Here is a 23,649-nt window from a genome sequence, read left to right as displayed (position 1 = left end):
GCGTGCGTGCGTGCGTAACGCGCTCTCCATGAACGCGACTCACCGCAGTAGATGATCAGCAGGCTGCTCAGCAGCACCGCCGCCCAGAAAGTTGAACTCATCCTCGGCCACGGTCTCGCATCCTTGCAGCGTGGAGCCGGAGCCATGGAGCGGACTCGCTTCAGCCGGACCTTCCCGCTGTAATCCCCGCACACGCCATGCGCAACGCGCGCCGGCCGTCTGGAACTTTCGGGCTCTTCGCCGACGCGTGTGTGTGTGTGTGTGTGTGTGTGTGTGTGTGTTGCTTTTATATTCACGCCACGACGGGAAAACCGCGAACGCAGCGAAAACCTCGCAGCATTTCCACGCCGGACCGTAAAAGCCCCGCGAAGCCCGGCGTGCGTGTCGCCGCGGTCCCCCGTTTATCGTCGCGATGTCGTTAATCCTGCAGGATCTTAATCCCAGAAGAGACGACGTCCCTCAGCAGAGCTGCAGATGATGGAGAGATGCGGCTTCTGATGAAACCGCTCGGAAATGAGGAGATCGTGTGTGTGCGTGTGTGTGTGTGTGTGTGTGTGCGCACACTCGCTGCCTTGTGAGACTGTCCGCGTCTGTCCAAAAAAAAAAACCGGAAAACGCGTTTCCTTCTCCGAACTTTGTGCGCCATAGCGCATGTGACGTGCGAACTTTATCGTGCCGACCTTCATTAATATTCATAACGCTCGAATAAAACGCGGGAAATAAGATCGTCGTGTGAATAGGCTGTGAGGAGAGGCTGTGCGTAAATCGAGGCTGAATGAATGCGCGAATAATGACCTGAATTTCCGCTGCACGATTATTTGAATTGAACTCAATATTCTTAATATTTGTCATGAACTTGAATAAATTCGTACGTATGCAGACGTGTGTTGACGCGCACCGCGTGTCCATTCGCCATTTTCAGCCTGTTTTAAATGGGAAGCGGTGCACGGATTGCCGGTGAATCCACGGGCTGGCCGGCCTCCAGCTCGGCGCTGGCACGGTGTCAGGCGCGGCGTCCTCGCCAACGCTCCCCGCGTCGGCCCTCGCCCGGAGACGGGCCGCGGCCTGTGGCCCTACATATGTTGGCGCGGCCGGACAGTGTTCCCTCGGCCAAGTTTCGGGATCTGATGGATCTCGGCGGAGCCCCGAGGGACCCGGAACTCGTCTGTGGCGCCTCGGCCCCATCTGCTCTCGGCCCACCTCGCTCCTCGCCGCAGGATTCGCCCGCCGATTGTCTGAGGGCTGTGACCTTTCTCTTCCTCGCCTTTGATCTCTGCGCTCAGACCTCTTCCTCTTTATTGGTCCGCGGATTTGACTTTGAACTCGGCCCCGAGTCGGCGTGTCGCTCGCCGATCTGGAAACCAAGGCCGGCGTTAACCGCAGTGGCGAGTCGAGAGTCCCTCTGCACGTCTTCTGCCAACGGAGGATCAAAGTGGCGCAGATGTCACATGCAACGATGCTCGGTTACCTACCAAGGCAGAAAAAGAACCCGACCATCTCGAAGGAGCCCGCTGCAGAGGCGGAAAAAACGGCAACGTCACCGCATGTAGCCGAACTCTAATTACGCCCGCCGACCACAGTCCAGGGTTTTTTTTTTGTGGCGTCTGAATAGCAGAATTTAGGACAAGTGACTGACAAGTCAGATCAAGCATCTGGCGTACAGCAATATGATGCAATGTGACAGCGACACGTTTTCTGCGCGTACATTTCCTTCTTGCAAACGGCAATTTGTCTGGTTTTGACAGCTCGAGGGCGGGACTTGGGCTGTTTGCGAGGGCGAATGCTATTGGCTTGGGGACAGGAGTCACCACCCCGGGCGTAAAAAACGTCATCTGCACAGACAGCCGTGACCTTACAACGATGATGAACTGGCCGTAGACGTTCTGTGGCCTGTCTGTTATCTGCGCCTCAGAGTTGGCGGTATGAAGCCGTTTCCTGTTTTGAATGATGTGACGCGAGCATCAGGGTGAAGAAATGGAAATGCAGATGGAGATATCGACGTCCTGTCCTCCGCGCTGTCTAACTCCATGTCTCGCAGGAAACTTCATACTTTTCACCCTTTTTCTGAAAATCTGAAGCACTCCGCATGCATTATGCAAACATCTAACAGCATTAATGCATGCATTATACTTTCGGAAGAGGGTCGGCTCATCGCTCTGCCTGACGGGCTGTGGGATAAGTAACGTTCCGGCCTTGACTAATTTGGGGTCAGAATTTTTATTCTAGGCCAATAAAAGATGTAACTCACCATTTGTTTTTGTGCATAATTCACAGACATATAAATAATGTTGTTTTCCTCAATTTTCATATATTTGACTGACCATGTGACTATAATAAATATATCATGTAAAAAACGAGACTAAATGGGATTTGCAAAATAAAAACGAAATAAACATCTGTTTGTTTTTTTGAAGAATACGAGACATGACGTTATTTCCTCCCGTTTAATTACTACGTTTCCTTCCATTCGGTCACACAGATGACGTCACTTCCTCAGTTCCCATTTGCGCGTTAATTGTTTCAGAACGCTTGTGGCGGGTTATCAGGTGGCTGGGGATGGACGATACACACGTGGAGAAATGCGGCCACTGCAGTGGATGCAGAGTATTCTTGAGTCTATAAGGTTTACAATAGTGTAATTGTCATGATTTCATCTCTCCTTCATCGCCATGTCCAGCCCACCCGTGACAATAATAATATGAAATGGGTTTGACTAAAAGAAAATGTCGTTTTTTTGTCTATTCTACTTGGTTTTTGTACTATACTGACTTAAATAGAATTGCATTACTAGAAAAAGACTAAAGTTAAATTTTCATTGGCTAAAACTATAGTAAAATATTCATGGATAATTCTGACTAAAATGCTCAGACGTTTAGTCGATTGACTAAAGGTTGACTAGAAAAAAATTGGTCTGGACGTGACTAAGACAAATAAAGACCAAAATGACAGCTGTGAGTAAGTGATTGTCATGTGTGATACACGGCAGCACAGTACACGGTGCACACAGTGAAATGTGTCCTCTGTATTTAACCATCACCCTTGGTGAGCAGTGGGCACCATGACAGGCACCCGGGGACCAGTGTGTGGGGACGGTGCTTTGCTCAGTGGCACCTCGGCGGATCGGGATTCGAACCTTCTGATTACGGGGCCGCTTCCTTAACCGCTAGGCCACCGCTGCCCTGCTGGACGCAAAGACTCGACTAAAACTAAGACAGGCCGCCAGAAACAGCCATACTTATATGGGACGGAACAGACAGAAGACAGGACGCAGACGGGACGTGGCTTTCCCTCCAGAAGTTGCCGTCACATTCCTTCAGCTCTCCATTCAAACACACCGCCTGCCGCGGCCCCGTGTTCGGCAGGAGCTACATGCCATCTGTGCGCATGATATGGGACAACGCAATTATCCCGGGCCGTAATGGAGTGGCGTTATTAACATGAAAGCGCGCTCGGCCGCTGAAAAGCCCCTGATTACCTGAGAGCCGGGAGAACAAGGCGCTCCTGTGTTCCGGCGCGGAGCGGAGGGCTGCCGCCGCCACTGCTTCTATTGTCGGTGCGCTTCTAATGGCCCTGGCTGCCACTCGGCAGCAACAAGGCAATCAGGGAGAGAGCCAGGGGGTCGGTGCTGGCCGGTGGAGGGGTGCCTCACGGCCACGGCCAGGCACACAACGCCCCCTCCGTCCTGCCCGACCTCGGGCGTGGTCCGAAGCGACTGGGACAGCGTCAGAGCCCCCATGAGGCCGGGACCCCCGCATCCGGGGAGCGTGTTGGGTAATGATGTTTGCTTGCAAACATCCTTTGAGACGGGGCTGTGTTTATGCACCGCCTAATGAATTCCGCGCGCTGCGGCGGCGGCGCCGGGTGATGAAATGCGCCCTCCGCCATGCGAAGGTGGAGAAAAAATGAGACTTCATTAGACCGAGGATGCAATTCTCGGGCTTGTGCATGAACAACAACTTCTCCCGAGTCAATGTGAAGGCGTCCAGTTTGGATGCAGCGGTGCACCGAGAAGAACGGGCATGAACGGGACAGGGTTAAAACCGTCAGTAATCTACCATCAGACGGTAGATCAAACATTAACAAGCCGTAATGTAGAGGGTGGGAAACATGGCCGCTGCGGTGAAACACTTTTACACTTCGGTAGGTCACACGTCTGCTGGGTCACCAGTTCTATCACCAAAGACCCATGTCCATGTCCATTAAATATGATTTCTTACATTTTCTATACTTCTATATACTCTTTATGCTATTTTATATGTTTTATTTATGCAGACTCAAGGTCCAAACATGTACATTAGTACACATGCAACACTTACATATACATGACATACAAACATTAAATATCTATGTAGCATAATTAAGAAACATACAATTGTTTGTGCCAAAATTTCTACCATTTAGAGGAATAACGTGTATCGCTTTTCATCAATTCGTTATTTTCATTCCTTGGCTCAGTTACCCTGCACATGCATTTATGTGTGTCGTCAGGCCATGTGTTTCCGCCTTTGAGGGTGTGTCTCTCGGTTTTGTGGGCGTGTCTAGTGGGAGGAGCTTCCTGCCTGCAGAATGATTGGCTACCACATGATTTAAAAGGAGACCTCAGACTGTGTTCGGGAGGCCCTGTGGATTTGTTCGATTTGGTTGCTCCGTGTGACTGCTAGTTGTCCCCTGATGCCGCCGTCCCTCTGTATTGAGTGTGTTTATTTGTGGTGAATGTCTTGTTGGTTTCTTGTATAGCGCTTGACTGTAAATAAATGCACTTTTGTACAGTTCGGTAGCCTTTGTGTGTGTCATGTGTGTCACGTTCACCTGAGCTGCATGTTTCGTTCAGCCTGTTTATTTTTGGGGTGGGGTGGTAGTAGCCTGAATAAGAATAAAGTGAAGTTATGTGATACACAGCAAGACATCACATGGTGCACACAGTGAAATTTGTCCTCTGCTTTTAACCCATCACCCTGAGTGAGCAGTGGGCAGCCATGACAGGCGCCCGGGGAGCAGTGTGTGGGGACGGTGCTTTGCTCAGTGGCACTTTCAAACCGGCAACCTTCTGATTACGGGGCCGCTAGGCCACTGCCCCATGGGATAGTGGGTAACACACTCGCCTATAAACCGCCTATAGACCCAGGTTCAAATCCCACCTACTACCATTGTGTCCCTGAGCATGGGGGACTGTCATTGTAACTACTGATTGTAAGTCGCTCTGGATAGGGGCGTCTGGTAAATGCCGTAAACGTAAAATGCTATTTTTTTTACAATTCAGCTCATTCTGTTAAATACATTTAGAAAACTCCATCCCAGTTCCACAACCCCATTACTCGCCGGTTAGCGCATTCACCAAGTCTCCAGCCAACTCTGCTGGAGTCTCTAATAAAGTGGCCAGTGTGCGAGCGCGGCTGGATCAGTTCCCGGCTTTGCACATGAAAGCGAGGAGGGGATTTAACGATCCGCCGTGTGCTTTGTGCGAGTGCATATGCAGGTGTGTGTGTGTGTGTGTGTGTGTGTGTGTGTGTGTGTGGTTATTCCCTCCGCATTGTCAGTAATTTGCTGTTGTTGTGTCGGATTTCACCGGACGGATGTCATCAGTACAGTTTTCAGCCATTTGCATAGATTGTTAAGAGGCTGGTAATTGAACGGCCCTCTCAGAAATCACGGTGGAAATGATTTCTCCGCGTTTTGTTGTGAATGTCGCTCCCATTCACACGGAATGAAAGGAGTTTTATTATCCTATTATGAAGGCGCACGACGTGACGAGGGGCTTCCTTCACGCTGCTGTTTTTTCACGCAGGAAACTTTTAATAGGATCCAGACAATGGCAATAATCTGCAGGAAATGTGCTTTCTTGTGAATGAGGTCCCATTAATTGCATTTACAGACTTTGGAATGAAGTATGTCCAATGCTTTCAGTCAACGATTCCCAAACCAATTTACATGGTAATGAACGCGTTTCACCAGGAGCTGAAGTGCTCTGGTGAAACGTAGAACCCTTCACCATAACGCCGCGCTTCTTATCTGTAGGAGTCACTCTGTTTTCAACACAAAATAGGACATGATGTCGTGAAAGCACACGAGGCCAGTTTCCCGGTCACGGATCAAGCATCGTCCAGGACTCGAAGGGAACTTCCAGAAAAAAAAAAAAAAGTCGCTTCTCGACTAGGACCAGCTTTTCCGCACAAAAAAAAAGAAAAAAAAACGAAGGGAATCAGATGCGATTCCGGCCTCACCCCTTCCGGACATTTCAGACGTTGAAAAATCGATTTCTTTACATGTAGTGAAAGTGACAGGCGCGGCTCCCTCACGGCACCTTCAGGTCGGCTCAGCGGCGCAGGGAAGATCATCAGATTCAGGAACGTTTGTGTCCGACGATATTCCAGGCCGGGAGGCAGGTGGGTGGCGATCAGGACCCAACGTCTCCGTCCTGGGTAGAAAATGGTCGCCCTGGCGGGGACGCGCGGCCTGTCCCCGCGCCTCAATTAGCCCGGGTTTGTGTTTGCCAGCCGGTGTCACCACCTAATGTGATGCATTGTTTCGGATGCCCCTGTCACTTCCCCTTCAGAAATGAGCGTGTCAGAGCTGCCACACGACGGCGGGCGCCGCGGGGCCCGGGGACGCCGCTGTACGACCTTCATTTAGGCTCAGATCAATGTTGCAAACCTATATGAGTTTGCTGCGACGTCCCTGATAATGACGACTCTGGCGCCGGATCGCTGGCGCTCCAGGCACATGGCCGCTGGGTTACAGGATCCTTGGGAAGATGCATGAAAATGTCTCTCTTCACCAGCGGCACCAACGCAGCACAATATGCAATTTTCATGCAAAAGCAGTTCTCTGCACCGTCTGCCACGTTGCTGTGTTGATACAGCAGAACGCGATCGACCAGTCATCATCAAGATATAAAAAAAATCATTAAACTAATGCCATACGACATGAAACATTATCATTTTAATAAAGTCAGGCACGTATCAGCAACATCTGCTGCAGCACAGACGTGGAACTTGGTGGAGAACAAGAGAAAATAGACTGTTTCCTCAAGCTCTGCTCTGCTGCTTCACAGGGGCACTGGTGCTAGTAGTGGGACAAATCATATTTTGTCATGGTTAATGCCACGGAGTGAGCAGGAGCATCTAAAAAAGTACAAAAGTAGAGAATACCCTCTCTAGGTAGAAATATACACAAGTTACACATTTACCACTTTAGTAATAAATGATTGATCCACTGGTGTCCAGTATTGCTGTGTCGAGGTTTAGATTACCCAAACTACGTACAGTACAGGCCAAACGTTTGGACACCTTCTCATTCAATGCGTTTTCTTTATTTTCATGACCATTTACGTTGGTAGATTCTCACTGAAGGCACCAAAACTATGAATGAACACATGTGGAGTAATGTACTTAACAAAAAGTGGAGACCTGGCCTCCACAGTCACCGGACCTGAACCCAGTCCAGATGGTTTGGGGTGAGCTGGACCAACAAGTGCTAAACACCTCTGGGAACTCCTTCAAGACTGCTGGAGAAGCATTTCAGGTGACGACCTCTTGAAGCTCATCGAGAGAATGCCAAGAGTGAGCAAAGCAGTAATCAGAGCAAAGAAACTAGAATATAAAACATGTTTTCACTTATTTCACCTTTTTTTGTTAAGTACAGAACTCCACATGTGTTCATTCATAGTTTTGATGGTGTGTCCAAACTGTACTGTATTCATGGGATTAAACGTTTTCTTTATGAGTGAAGAAATTGTATTTTAAGGGACTGACTTTCCCATTTTGATCGTATCATACAGAACTGCAGAATCAATAGGATTGTGACACGTTCACGCCGCTTCACTCATGGCTACTGAAATAATCTTCTTTTCCATTCTGTGACTACATGGAGGCGTCTGATCATTTTTTAATCTGATTAGATTTTGTTTTGCTAGTGTGGAACCCGCTGTACTCTCCTGTACCCTCCTGTTGACCTGGCTGATTGTGTGAGACATGGACCTTCTGACTTTTAGCCCCTGTTCAGGTCTCTTAATTCTTCTCCCATCCACACCTTTCAAGTGACGCTAATGTGACGGTATGGCTTTCATTTCCTTGTCACAAACTGTCAATAGTCAAAGGACAGATGAACTGTTCTTAATAACGAACGTCAGAGCTGATTTGGTGAGTTCACGTTTAAATGCATTATAGCTCATCAGAAATTCTGGTTGTTATAAATAGAACATCATGACAATGATTCATTAATGTCACAACCATCTTCATCTCACGGTGTTTATCTGCTACAAGCAGCTTGAAGCAAATGTTCCTGTACTTCCTCCTTACAAACACATTTAAAACCAGTTATTAGATGACCGTTTTTTTTTTTACTTCAGAAAAAGAAATCATCTAACCAACATAAATGAATTTATCAAACCCTAATGAGCTCTTCAGTATTCAGTGCCATATAAGGAATCACCAGTAGATGGTAGTAGCCTGGCGGGTAACACACTCGCCTATGACCCAGGTTCAAATCCCACTTACTACCATCGTGTCCCTGAGCAAGACACTTAACCCTGAGTGTCTCCAGAGGGGACTGTCCCTGTAACTACTGATTGTAAGTCGCTCTGGATAAGGGCGTCTGGTAAATGCCGTAAATGCAAATGTAAATGTAGATGGTGCTGTCTACATAGGTGTCTAGCCTAAGCACATGACTGTGACTCATTTATATTACTAATACGAAATAAAATATGAAATATAATATACATTTGAAATTAGTTAAATGAACGCAGTTGTGCTTTGTAGGTCCGATCTATGACGCCAGTGGGAAGTTCATCCCAGCCAGAGACAACCCCTGCATGGAGATGGAGCCGATGAATTAATAATCGATCAACAGACACAAAGCGATTGCAGTAAAGATGCTTCTTGTGGCCTCTTTTTCTAGCGTCTCGCTCCGCAGATGAAAGCTGTGAATTGTCATGTGGTTTGTCTTCTTTACTTCTCCCCTCCGCCTGTCTCTTTCCATCAGGCCGGATGGAGAGGGGCCATCAGGCAGACGAGCGGACGGACGGGGATATTTGCAGGGTGGAGTGACTCTAGGAGTTTAGGCCTCTGACAGGGGTGGTGACAGCGTCTGTCAGCTGTCCCGTCTCCGCCGAGTCTCTGTGGGTTTTCTAAAGTGCTTTTCCGGTTTCATCCCCGGCTCCAGACCCTCGGCCGCTGCCCCGCCCGCTTCGCAGCTTATCAGCGTCACATCAGCCCGTCTCGGAGACTCCACGCAGTCGGAGGCGCCCCGCCGTCTCCGGACGTCCGTGGACATCTCCGGCGCTTCATCTGCCACCTCGCCACGCGTCACGCCCGCCTCCGCGTGTTAAAGGTTAAACGCTTTCGGACGGATACGCCCGCCCCTGTGGTCCCATGTCTCTGGCCTTTGACTGAAGTCCCACCGCCGCCTGTGATGAATTAGCCCATTACGCTCGTGTCCCAGCGCTCCAGGCTACAACTATGTCTTAAGTGCGCAATCAGTCCATGTGGGCTGTGGGCTGTCTGTCTTCTGCAGCCGCACTCGACGGAGTGTGTGTGTGTGTGTGTGTGTGTGTGTTTTATATATATAAATCTAATAGACTCTCAGCATCCTAACGAGTGAGTAACAGTACTGTCGCTCCGGTGTACAGTATTTAATATATATGCATGATTCCCGTGAGACGCAGCTGCACTTTGACTGGAGCTCGGGGACAGTTGGGCTGATGTTGTCTCAGAAATGAAGCTGGATCCACGCCTGCTTCTGTCAGCTCCCTCGGAAGTGTTCTTGTCTTCGCTGTTTCTTCCCCGCGATGCAGTTGCCCGACGTGACGGAGGCCAGAAGCCCCCGCGGGGCGAGCAGGCCCAATATTCCGGGATATTTCATTGAATCAGGGCTGGATTTTGTTCGCTGTAGTCCATCATCGGTGGACTTTTATCAGCGCTTTAACCGGGTTGATCGCGGCTCTGTACACCCGTATCATCTTCTAGAGCACAATAATCCACAAAATCTGATGGGCTGTTGGGTATTTCATCACGATGCTCTTTAAAAACTGCCGTTACGAAAGAGAAACTTCCACGTTCTGCTGGAGCAACCAGGAAAATATCTCTCTACGTAAATCAGAACAATTTACGCACCGGGAGAGAACAGGATGACCCCGTTCCCTGGTGGCATCTGGCCTGAAGTGTTTCAATGAGGAGCTCGTTGGATAAGTGACATTAGAACGGATCCAATGACGATCTATTGATTTTAATCCCGCGGAGAAATGATGCTATTATTTAAGGCCCGGAGGCCCTTCTGATTGGCTGAGAGGACTCCTGGAGGATATCAACACCATTTAAATATCATTCCGCCTCATTACGTTGAGTTTGGTCTCCAGGTCACATGACCGCCTGCTGCCGAAAGACGTTGTTTAGTAAGATACGGTATGGAAGACGAGGTAATGATGTTGGGAACGTGTATTATTGGCTCACCTGTGCAATATTCTGGAGCGAGGGACGATGCCAGCTACCAAAATGTCACAGTGCCGCTGTGTGCCCTTTCCCGGAGGCCGGCTGTGTGATTTAATATCAAACAGTGGGGCGCGGGTTAAGGAGCCCGTCTGAGGACAGGGACGGCGGCCGAGTTTCCTCACCGCTCCATCACGTCCAATCAGCCTCGCGGCCCGTCACTGAATAAAGGCCGGCGCACGCGCTTCCGAGCTGTAGGCGGTAAACGTCAGCGTGGACACCGGGCCGCCATCGCCGTGGCAACCCCGGAAAGGTTCGCCCCTCCGCTGCAAAGTCAATTGGATTTGCTTTGGCGCAGACTGCATTACGACTTGAAAGGAGCCCTCCCCGAGGGGTGTACTCCATTATGACGGCAATAAACCTCCCCAGACGGCCCCGCCCCGCCCCAGCCCTCGCCGCCCCACGAGTCGACTCGCCGAGGCCTTTATCTCGGCCCGCTTGAATTGCGGCCGCGCCCGCTGGCCCCGTGTCCCCGTAACCTTTAGAAGAGCAGGGAGAGATCAGGCCTCTGGCTGTCCCAGTCGGGCGGAGGGTGGAGGGACGCCAGCTATTATCTGCCGCCCATCCTGGGCCTGGCGGAGGTGGAGCTCTCCTCACACGACGTCTTCGTTTGACTACGCAACGAGACGAACCGTCGGGCCCCCGGGCCTTGCATTAACCTTCGCTGCTCGATGTCTCTGCTCCGCAGTCGGTGCAGCCGCGGGCTCCGGAAAATCCAGTAACCGGAGAATAAAGACGGAAGCTCAACTGTTTTTTTTTTTTTCCCATTTCAGATTCATCTTCCAGAGAAAGAAGGTTCTGGTGGTGCAAAAATTAACAACTTCACATGCCGCTAAGGTCCTTGTAATACAATATCACCGCCTGGGTTAGTAGTCACTCTGTTCACGTTAGTTTTACATCCCTGTGAGGACGTAACATGTCTTTAACAGGACAGAACCAGCCGCAGAACCAGGACACCTCAGGTTTTCGGCTTTTGTTGCAAGATAATAATTCAGATACACACACTTACACCAGTTTTACATTTACGGCATTTACCAGACACCTTTTCCAGAGCGACTTACAGTCAGTAGTTACAGGGACAGTCCCCCCTGGAGACACTCAGGGTTAAGTGTCCTGCTCAGGGACACGATGGTAGTAAGTGGGGTTTGAACCTGGGTCTTCTGGTTCATAGGCGAGTGTGTTACCCGCTAGGCTACTACCACCCTACTTTTACACCAAGGCTACACCTACAGACACATTTGTTTAGCATTCGCTGTGCAACGTATATTACAAAAAAACAACTTCTCTTCACTATGTATATGTGAACAGTTTGTACATCAGCACTTTTACTTGAGAGGACACTTAACATTTTTATGGGTTTGTGAGGACATCACCTGAACATATACATGCTCTCCCAGTCACACTTTATATGTCGGTGAGGAGATATGTGTGCAACTCGAGTGTCTCCAGGGGGGGACTGTCCCTGTAACTACTGATTGTAAGTCGCTCTGGATAAGGGCGTCTGGTAAATGCCGTAAATGTAAATGTAACCTCAGGAAACATCTTACCTCAGAATCCGGATCGTTTCTTTTCTCTCTTTTTCTCATGTGGACATTTGTTGCAGAATAGAAATACAAGAAATACACGAACATACGCGTCCTTATCTTTACCTACCAGATCATCCAGCATCTCCCCTGGGAAATCACAGCAGCTGAAGGACTGTCTGAGAGGACAGATTGTCTTAAAGACGCGGATTCAGACGCATCCCCCGGGACCCAGATCTTCTCCAGCCACTCGTGTTACAGCCCGGCTGCCATTTTCTCTCCCACAAATTTTCCTGGAGATTTGTCGGCACGATTGGACGCGGATCACGCACACACACACACACACACACACACACACACACACCTGAGCTTCTCCTCAGGGCTCGTGTCAGGTGGCTTGTTTATGTGTCTCCGAGACGCGACGCGACCCGTCCCTAATTCACGGCAAATGAAAGATTAAATAACCCAATTATTCACGAAGCGAATGAAAGAAGCCTGAACAGTACGGTATATATGGCCGCGCTCCATCGTCGGCGAGCTCCTGGGGATAATGGCCGGGAGGAAGTCATCGGCAGGCGAGGGGACGGCCCCTCCAACTGATTTCGAACCTTTACGTGGTTTCCTTAATCAGCCTGTCTAACCGAACGCCGAAAATTAATTCTGTGAATAATCCAGAGTTGAAATTGCTCTGGCGATGGAGAAGAATAATGTCCTTTCCGCTCCAGGTGGGGACATAAAGCGCCGCGTAATTAATTATTTGTTTCGGGTCTGTGGATGGCGAGTGGCCGCGCGGCGCTCGTCCCCGCAGACAATTTCTCGGATCCATTTCCACCCAAAATGAACCGGGAGGCGCGTGGCCGGTCCCGCCGGAGTGCCATCACGATTTGTTTACTGCTTCGGTTCCAGGCCGCCGCAGCCTGCATCCATTGGGCACCCCGAAACGGATGATTGCACGCGAAACGTCTGGTCCCCTCCGTTATCGCCCCGCAACTTTGCCCATTTGTCCACGTCACTCGTTCCAAACAAAAACCAGCGGTGACCAAAAACCAATAGGATCTTCGGCGCGGCGTCAGAGACCTTCTATTTGTGCAACAGGTTCTTGGGTCGCCTGCTTATTAAAATCCTTGTCGTCAGGCGGGTGGAACATCACCGGCGTACACCGGCGTACACCGCGACACCACGTCACCGGCGTTGTTCCTGCTGAGGCTGCAGGACTCCCTGAGAATGGATTATGGGGCGCACGGCGAAATTACTGATCCAACTTTAATCTCCGGCGTCGTGTTTATGGAGCTGCGCGGCGACACAACGCATTCGAATTCAACGCCGCGGCGGCTGGTGATAAAACCGGAGGTGACAGGGGGGGCGGACTGGTAGTAGCCTAGTGGGTAACACACTCGCCTATGAACCAGGACACTCGCCTATGAACCAGGAGACACACTTTATGAGTGTCTCCAGGGGGGACTGTCCCCGTAACTACTGATTGTAAGTCGCTCTGGATAAGGCCGTCTGGTAAATGCCGTAAATGCGGACTAAACGAAGCAGCTCTCCGTAGATCAGCTTAAGCCATCGAGTGAACGAGCAGAGCGGACCCCGTAACGTCGTTTTAACCCCCGTTTCCCCAACGCCCGGGTGTGTCCCATTTCCATCGGCGCCGTCATGTGTGTGCTGGGACTTCCATCTCTCCGGCGGCGCGGGAGATCCCGTTAAAACCCGCGCTCCGCCACCTGGCACCTGGCACCTCCGCCTCGGCGAGCGTCGCGAGCGCGCAGGGCGGCTTACGGGGTCAGAGGTCGCGGGTCCAACTTCACACCCTTTACGGGCGGCGTCTCTTCGCGGCTACATTTTTAATCTTGTTAGCACCTGCACGCGGTGACCTTTCCGGCTCGGCCGCCTTTCAGGGAGGAAGTTGCAGGAAATCAGCGCGAGGCGTTCGACTTTTCCGGATAAAAAGAGAGGGAAAGAGAGAGATCTTCAGGAGATCCCACCGCTCCGTCGCTCGGCAAATATTCCCAGGAAACGGGAAGCTGACAGCTCACAGCGGATCAAACATCCCTTTTCCCGCCGCTTTGGCTTCAAGCAGCCACAGAAGAAAGAGCTCCGATTGTTCTGAAGCACCTTCCAACTGGCACCACACAACCACACACACACACACACACACACACACAACAAAGCGTGTTTGGTACATGGAGAGGGGCAACAAACATGAGCTAAATATATACACATGGACACTTTATGAGCAACGTGCCGCCGTGCGACCATGGAAACTGGGCGGATCCAGAGTTTCCGAGGCCACCAATGGGAATGTAGCATATCAATGATTGACAGACGACATTCATTCATTCATGCACTACATGTTTTAGTCCGAACAGAACTCTCAGATGAAGAACAGCACTCAGTCTTCAGGACAATGGGAGACCTGGTGCTGGGTGTCTCATTCCACCATGTGGGAATCACATCTAGACTCTCTAGACTCATCTCAACTGAGATTCCATGATGGATTCCAAATTCTGGATAAAGTATTAGTCAAGTGAAAGTGAAATGATCATGAAACACTGCAGCACGTGTTCTGCAGCACGTGACACGTGTCCTAACCATCACCCTTGGTGAGCAGTGGGCGGCCATGACAGATGCCCGGGGAGCAGCGTGTGGGGATGGGACCTCAGTAGCACCTTGGCTGGTTGGGATTAGAACCTGCAACCTTCCAGTCTGTTTCCTTTCCTGCTAGACCACCACTGACCCCTTTATTAGCCTTTATTATCAATATAATGAAGGTCATGGAGATGTGGAGGTCATCCTGGAGGTCTGTGAACTGCAGGGTGGCTCGTGTCCTCTGTGGGATTAAATAAAAAAAATAAATTAACCAAAAACCACCCAACATGCAGGATTAGTATTTAGGGATTGAGGAACTTGAGCAGTGGGCAAGGAAGCAGACTTATAATCGTAGTGTTGCAGGTTCAAATCCCGAGGCGCCACTGAGGTCCCCTTGACAACCATAAGGAGATGAGGAGCTGAGTGACAACCCAACACCACAAGCCCCTCCATCCCATCTGGTGGCCTTCACCCTGGGGAAGGAGGCACCTGGGCCCTTGGTGGTCGGCTTCGGTTGAACCGCACTTAACAGGCGCCGAACCGCTTTTAATAAACGATTCCTCGGCGCCGCTTCGGGGAAGCGGACGTCTTTGTTTCTTCTTTTTCAAGCGGCCCTTTAAGCGGCCGATTAGGAAAATAATGACACACCTGGAAACGGCATCTTTTATTCATGTGGCGGCCCGACTCTTCTCTCCTGGAAAGTGGCGGCGGGGCCTGAAGAGCGCGTTAACGGCGGAATTAAGACGGCGAGAAAGGGCGGCCGCCCGCCCGCCGACAGCTCGCCGACGTTATGATGAATGGGAGCAGGAAGGGATTCTGACGTCCATACAAATATTTTGCGAGCGCTTATTGCCGTATGGGCGTGCCCGCCACACCTGCTGGGCCAACAACCCCCGGACAGGCGTGTTTGATGTGATTAATCGGCGGTGATCTGTGAGGCATCTGCGTGTTGAGGGGTGACGACCGGGAGGCCAGGATTCCGAGATGAAGATGGATGCTGGAGAGGGGTCACCCTCTGAACTTCCTCAGTCATCAGGCGTCTGAGCCAGGAAAACAGGTGTGTGTGTGTGTGTGCGTGCGTGTGTGTGCGTGTGTATTCTCACATTGAATGGCTTATGGTGGTTTGAGGGTGTGTGTTGTCATACAGTAGGTCAACGAGGGGTGGATGACCGGTGGATGGTCTTTGTCCTCATCAGCCTTTTACATTTACGGCATTTACCAGACGCCCTTATCCAGAGAAGTTCAGGGACAGTCCCCCCCTGGAGACACTCAGGGTTAAGTGTCCTGCTCAGGGACACAATGTTAGTAAGTGGGATTTGAACCTGGGTCTTCAGGTTCATAGTGTGTTACCCACTAGGTGTAAATTTAACATACAGCAATGCTGATTTAGAGCATGAATCTTGTGCAGCATTGAAAACAGAAGTGACCGAAATCAATGAAATGCTGCAGCCAGGATAATATTCGAATAAAAGTGATTTGTTGTCACGTCACACACTACAACGCAGCATGCAGCGCACACCCAAATGTGGTCTCTGAAGCACCTTTGGCTGAATTGGCTTGTAGAAAAAAACATTACACAGCATTATCAAAATTAATATAATATAGTGGGGAAAAATGTTGGTGAAATGTTGTTGGTGAAATGTCCACCTGGGCCTGTGGTGGCCTAGCGGTTACGGAAGCGGCCCCGTAATCAGAAGGTTGCCGGTTGCCACTGAGCAAAGCACCGTCCCCACACACTGCTCCCCGGGCGCCTGTCATGGCCGCCCACTGCTCACCAAGGGTGATGGTTAAATACAGAGGACACATTTCACTGTGTCACCGTTTGCTGTGCTGCAGTGTTTCACAATGACAATCACTTCACTTCACTAACTGCTTGACTACAGAAGACCTGAGATCTTTGCAGCGCTGCAGTAAATGTCATGTCAGGGCCGTGGTGGGTTAGTTCTCCGTAATAGGTGTTTACATGAATCCGCTGAATCAGCACCATGTCACCATGTCATAATAAAGGTAATGATAACATGACATTATAATTCTGTCACTGCATTGGACAATAAAAAAAGGCAAGTTTGTGGTGGTGGAGTTTATACATTGAATGTTAATGTTAATTCTGACAGCCCTACTATAATTGCATAACGGGCACGTTGATTTCACCTAAAAAGGGCCGAGTAATGAACCCTAATCCGAGTTTGTACACGGCGAGAGCAGGAACTCACATGGAATTGAGCAGGAAATTCTTGGAACGGAAACGGAAACGGACCTCCTGGAACTCTTGAACCACACGAACGGTCCCTGTTAACCCCACAAACAAATACAGACAACACATCATGCAGAAGTGTGTGTGTGTGGGACGATCTGGTAGCTGAAATTAGGAACCTCCTCCTCTCAGTCTCTGCGCAGATAATTAACAGCTAGGATCCCATTTCCTGTTCCATCAAACGGGGAGGTGATAGACGGTGGAGTCTTTCCAGCTGGAGGAGGAGGATTGTCATTGTTAGCAGATGAAAGGAGGCCTGGGAGGACCGGGAGAGGTTGGCACGTGGAATCCACATCTTCAGGTTACCGCCGCGCGGTGATCTAATAATAATGCTCCTAATGAAGAGTTTTTAACGGCGACTCTCTCAGCCGGAGCTCTTTCAACGTCCCCGGCGCTGTTTAATTGGACGGGTTGTTGTTGACGGTGAGGAGGCCACCGCCGCGGGCCGGAGATGGATGGGCGCTGCCGGGTTTATACGTCCGTGATTAATTCTCTGGGTTGCGGCGGAGACGAACGCGAGGGTTCCTACTCCGCCGTTAATGGATTCTCAGTCGATTATCCGCTCGCGGCCTGGTGACGGAGTCGCTGTCTTTAAACGTGGAGAAACGGAGTAAGAAGGGCGGTTTAGGGCCCCCGCCTGCACTTCGTGGACAGAGATTTTCCGGGCGCCCTCTGGGGAAGCCCTGGCCGATCGTTGTCTTTAAATCTCCCGACGTCTACGCCAACGTCTGAACTGTCCCGCTCACTTCACTCGAGGGATTCCGCCTGTTGCAAGTTCATGGTGTAGTGGTCAGGAGGAACGTTCTAGAATATTCACAGTGGCCGGTAGGAAATCTATAGGTGTTATCTATAGGTGCTAAACGAGGACATAGCATGAAACGAACCAGAGGGTCACCACAGCCACCACCACCGTTACAACTACAGCGTCAGGGATCTTCAAGTGGACCAGTAGCGTCATTATGGACACCTAATCGAGACCATGACACTGGACTACATTCTACAACTGTAGGACTTATTATTATATTGTACAAATCATCCCCAACCCTGCACTGACACCACTTGCAGGCTCACTCTACCCTGGAAGGGGGTCCCTCTCTCTATCACTCCTTCCCAACGTGTGCAGAAGGGTCAAGTGTGTGGGGTGTCAACTGTAGGGCCTGTCAAAGCGCATTGAGACATACTGTATGTGATTTTGGGCTAAATAAGAAATAAATGTTGTTGTTGTGTGGAAATGTATTTAAGGCCACGTCAGACTACACTATTTATGTGAATTAATCCTTTTCTGTACCCATAGCTGCTCATTTTCAACTCTGCACGTTACATGTTGACAACCGATCGTTTCCTGAAACAACTTGTTGTGCTTGTTTCTTTGACCATTTTGACCAGAGCGCTACATAATTTCCTGTGTCACTTCCTGTGGACCAAAAGGGGTGAAAGGTCATGTAGTGTGCAACCCAACCTTCATAAAAATGTATTAATCTGTCGCACCTAAATATTTTATCATTGACGTAAAGTGAATAAACCAGTCGAACCTGCTGTAACCTGTTTATTTACATGACAGAAATGCTAAAATATTCGCTGCAACAGATTACTTCCATTTTACTCTTACAGCTGACATCTAGTGGTTCTTTGTTATACGATGCGGAATATAGATAAGACTTCATCTACACTGTAAAATGTAAAAATTGAAGCTAATATTTTAACATTGACGTAAAATCGATGAATGAAAATCGACAAGTTTACAGCAGGTCTGATTGGTTTATTTATTTATTTATTTTTAACTTTATTGATCCTGAAGGAAATTGCTTCTCTGTATTTAACTATCACCCTTGGTGACAGTGGGCGGCCATGACAGGCGCCCGGGGAGCAGTGTGTGGGGACGGTGCTTTGCTCAGTGGCACCTCAGTGGCACCTTGGCGGATCGGGATTCGAACCGGCGACCTTCTGATTACGGGGCCGCTTCCTTAACCGCTAGGCCACCACTGTGTCACCATTATGTCCATGCTTCACTTCTTTCCGCGTATTGATGGTCATGATCGTGGAAATGTCTCTTCAATAAAAAAAAAAACCTTTTATGAAGCATTTTAAAATCCACTACATGGATCACGAAGTCGCGTGTGTGGTGTAAACACCGCGCGGCGTTTACCGGGTCGTGCCGCTCCCGCCGCGCTGCCGAAGGCCCTCGACGCCGAGGAAGAATGACACATCTGTCCGTTCATCAGCGCCCGCTGCCAGCAAAGCGCAACTCCGTACAAAAACCTGGAATTAGCCGCAAGCGGCTGATTCCCATTGAAATGCTGGCGTGGAGACGTATAACGTTCTAGTGGCACTTCATCCAATTAAAGCGCCGAGAGCGTTCTGAACTGAGAGCGCGGCGCATTCATCACACCGAATAACATTCATCAAACAGTTAGGAAGTAAAAAGGCCAATTCGCGCGTTTTCGTCCTACGTGTTTCCACATCCAGGAGGCTGTACGTGATTTTCCGCGGAGAATTTTCTCTACGGAACCGCAGGGTTCCCGGCCACGTTCCGCCTTCGTCGGCTGAGGTTTGGCGGATCTTCTTCCGAATCCGACGCGCTCGGACCGATTCCCTACGGTCCCGTCTGCGGCGGGATCGGGCCTCCGCTCCGCCTGCCAAGCGCGGCGTGAAGCCTCTCCGGAGCAACACAGTGGAAGGGAAGACCGGACGAGACGGAAATAGCCGGAGGAAAGTGGCCCCGCGGATCTTTTGTGGCCCGACAACTGGGGACGGGAGTGTCTTCGTGGCGCAGAGGCCACGCGCGGTCTGATCCCGTCATCTCTAATTGGCTGTCATCTTCTGCCTTCCCAGAGGTCCCCCACCGCGCTCTGTTTTCCTCCGAACGCGGCGCTCTCAGCAGAATCCATCAGACGGTGCCGCCGGTGCCGCGGCCTTCAGGAGGGAAAAATGAGCCGGTGCTGGAGAACCAAGGTCGGGGCGACCTTCAACGTGGACAAAGCCGTCCTTTGTCCACGTAAGGTCCCTTCCCATCTGTCATCAATAATGGATCGTGGGGCGGCGCACGTCTCCCCAAGGCCCGGACCGGGGTGGAGTGGTCCGGCGAGGGCGGAGGGAAATTAGAACACGAAGAGGAGCGTCTTAGGACGTCCTTTTTTCATCCGTATTTCCGGCCATGCCGGATAATTGAGGTTGAAGAGTCTTGTGGACGTGAGCGTTTCGTCCTGTTTTCGTCCCGTCCTCGGAAGCGTTCGCCAACAGCGATGCGTCAGCCCTGACTCACGGCCTCCGCTAACGAGGAACGCCGTTCAGCGTATTGCCGCTCAGACAGTGGCGGTAAAATCCACAGATGCGTGGAAGAACATCTGCCATGAGGTGCTTATGAATAATTATGACGTCTTTTTAGGATTTTTCCTCAGCATTACAGATGGTCACATTAGTGGCTGATTCCAGCTTTTCCTGCCTGACGATGAAAAGCCTCGTAATAAGTCATGCACAGCGCATAATGCACTATGACTATGAGTTCATATGGAGGGTGTTGAATGGAGGTGACATTCGCAGGAAGTGCTATCATCTCGGTTTACGGGGGGGATTTTCGGCTCGGGTGAAACCAGACAGAATTTCCCCGCGACGGATGGCGGCGGGACGACTGATAGCTGACAGGCGCTGTGTAGAGCAGACAGGAGCGTCTTATCACTGGACTCCGAGAGGCCAATTGACTAAATCGCGACAGCCGGTCTAATCCGCCGCTCGTCGGGGTTTGTCATTTCAATTCCGCGCCCCGATAAGGGAAATCCGCCTGTGCGCCGAGGAGCGTATCTGTCACCGCCGACTGGCTGCACAATCCGCTCTTCAGCCCGTCTTCACCCCGAAAGGAGCTGTAATGCCGCCCCTCTCCGTCACCGCAGCGAGTTTAACGCCTCTGAACGTCACCGGACAGGCCAGTGGTGGGCGTCGGCACTCAGGCCTGGAGATCCTCCAACGCCTCGCGCTTCGTGCCTCATTCTCAAACTGCCATTAAAGTGGAGCTTGATCGCTAGCGGAACGTCAAAGGCCTCCTTGGACTTACATGGAGACAAAAAGGAACATAGCTAGTGATCTGAATCTTGCGTTCAGATGACAAACCCAATTACTTTTGTCCCCCAGAATACCCAGAATCTTCAACGGTTTTCTTATTATTGGATTCACAATTCGTCACATACAACGCAGGCACAAATGTCATTTAGGATTGTGTATCTACTTATTTGAGTAAATCATGAACTGTGACCTTAAACGAAGCAAGCCTAACAAACCTAAACAAACCAAATATTTGAAAAGTTTAAACTTGGTTCATTTGGTCTTGATCCGAGAACCCTGAAGCTCAATAGCGGTGAAAAAACGCCAACGTCTTCATAACACAGTCTATATTCCTGGGTAGGATTTCAAGTCCACTCTGTATTATGGGACCCTGGGACATTTTATACGAGATAAAATATCTAATGTTGGCCTAGTGTTTAATTTAAAATTCCACCACTTGTCTCATTCACTGTGACAGGACTGGATTCAAAGTGCTTCAGACGTGTGTGTCTGTCACACAGGAGTCTGCTGCTGACCTTAGTACAGGTCCTCTAATTAATATCTTTCTGTTTTTTAGAAAGTGTAAAGAGAACATGTGTTGGTCAATTAATTAGTCAATATGCAAATTTTTGATTTCAGTTTGCAACCCTGATTACGCGTCCACAAAAAGGTTATACCCCCTGGAAGCTCTGGCCTTGCATTGCCATTGTTCTAAATATCATTCCACCAAACCTTGACCATGCAGACGCTGTCACAAGGTCACCGTGGCCTGCTGCCGCTGCTGAAGCTGCATCTGAGACGAACAGTTTCATCATGGAAGGCACAGCTGCATGTGGCCCTTCAAGACAGGGGCTCTAGTCCGAGATCGGTCGTGTGTCAGCTGGGAGAATTCCCGGGCTCTGGGCCGGGCGGAGGGCCCGTCCCCAACCACACTCTCTGCCTGGAACATGGTACGTTACTGTACTGGGTCAGTGGTGGCCTAGCGAGGGGCAGTGGTGGCCTAGCGGTTAAGGAAGTGGCCCCGTAATCAGAAAGTCGCCGGTTCGAATCCTGAACTGCCAAGGTGCCACTGAGGTGCCACTGAGCAAAGCACCGTCCCCACGCTCTGCTCCCCGGGCTCCAAGGGGATGGGTTAAATGCAGAGGACAAATTTTTCTCTGTGTGCACCGTGTGCTGTGCTGCTGTGTATCACATGTGACAATCACTGCACTTTATCTTTAGTCTGTTCAGCAGGATGCGCCCACCAGCCTGGATCTCTCTCTATCAACCCAAAGCCCAATCTTGGTGCTTCCTAGCAAACTAACCGCAGCATTTCTTACGCCTCTGCAGCGTTTTAGTCGCAATCCTCTGCCAATTGCACGCAGAAGTATTTTTCCATTCACTTTTCAGCGTAGCCGTGTATGAAACCTCCATTTTCTGTGACCGTACGATGATCACACAAGTCAGCGTGTGTCAGCTCCCTCCGGGCCGGAGTAGTTGTGTCTGGTAATGCAGATGTTATGTAACGGCGTGTGTATGGACCCTCCGGCTGTGCCGACTCTCTCATCTCCGCTCCTGCAGCTCTGTTTGCCGATCGTGACTCGGCGTGTCCCTCAGACGACAGGAAGTGAGGACACCTTGTCTGCATGCATAATGGTCAAAGTGCCGCTGGTTCAGGTCTTTCCACAACGGTGGAACCCATTTTTTACCCGACTTCTTCAGCTTAGATGTCAGCAGATCTCACATGAAATTATGCAGCATCATGGATGCAATAATATGGATTAAATATTGCACTTTATTGTACATTTATGCCAGGTATGGATTACTGTGAAACTCCACATATTAAATTATGGTTTATTTCTTATTTATTTATTCACTCACATGTCTCTCACATACCTGACTCAGGTCATCAGGTTTTATGGCGACGGGAGATAAATACAGGCTGCATTTTGCGGCGCAAAGCAATGGACCCACAATTCAATGCTGCAGCATATGACATCATGAGTACTTCTCAACCAAAATCCCCACTGGGATTTAATTCATATAAGCCTTGTAAGCAATAACATCCCCTTCACATATGTGGAGTTTATGAATAGTTAAATGGGACAGTGTTTGTCCCAAAATATGGGACTAATATGCACAATTTTATTATGTGCATATTTATTATCTTTAACATGTCATTAACTACGATGATTTCCTTCATTTATATCGCAGGAGATGTACAGTACGGGCCAAACGTTTGGACACCTTATCATTCAACGTGTGTTCTTTATCTTCATGACCATTTACGTTGGTAGATTCTCACTGAAGGCATCAGAACTATGAATGAACACACGTGGAGTTCTGTACTTAACAAAAAGTGGAGACCTGACCTCCACAGTCACCGGACCTGAACCCAATCCAGATGGTTTGGGGTGAGCTGGACCAACAAGTGCCAAGAGTGTGCAAAGCAGAGCAAAGAAACTAGAATATAAAACATGTTTTCACTTATTTCACTTTTTTTGTTAAGTACAGAACTCCACATGTGTTCATTCATAGTTTTGATGCCTTCAGTGAGAATCTACCAACGTAAATGGTCATGAAGAAAAGAAAACACGTTGAATGAGAAGGTGTCCAGACTTTTGGCCGGTACTCCATTCAAAACTATTTGGATAAAATAGATCATTCATATTTGTATTCTTAGGGCGACCAGATCTGCGTTTGGTGTTGGGGGTTGGGGTTGTGAGTCGAGGTGAACAGGCGTGTAAGATGCCCATGGGGCCAAGGCCAATTTATGAGAAAAACTGGT

General features: G+C 49.8%; 1 protein-coding gene across 2 annotated transcripts in view; it reads right to left on the bottom strand.

Annotated features, from left to right (window-relative positions):
• LOC114765377 (chemokine-like protein TAFA-5) overlaps positions 1-376 on the bottom strand; it is a 55,086-nt gene extending 54,710 nt beyond the window's left edge. The window contains exon 1 of one of the 2 annotated variants that reach the window (XR_003742609.1): positions 44-376. Coding sequence is in view for 1 of the 2 variants with exons in the window: in XM_028955556.1 (XP_028811389.1) it covers positions 44-146 (103 nt within the window). In the remaining variant the exon portion in view is untranslated. The remainder of the gene's footprint in view (positions 1-43) is intronic. The other variant, XM_028955556.1, reaches the window with a different exon arrangement.
• Positions 377-23,649: the final 23,273 nt, after the last annotated feature.

This window comes from Denticeps clupeoides, chromosome 15 (genome assembly GCF_900700375.1).
Source record: "Denticeps clupeoides chromosome 15, fDenClu1.1, whole genome shotgun sequence".
NCBI classification, from domain to species: domain Eukaryota; kingdom Metazoa; phylum Chordata; class Actinopteri; order Clupeiformes; family Denticipitidae; genus Denticeps; species Denticeps clupeoides.
The sequence above is the reverse complement of the archived record's forward strand: the minus strand, read 5'-3'. Positions and strand labels throughout refer to the sequence as shown.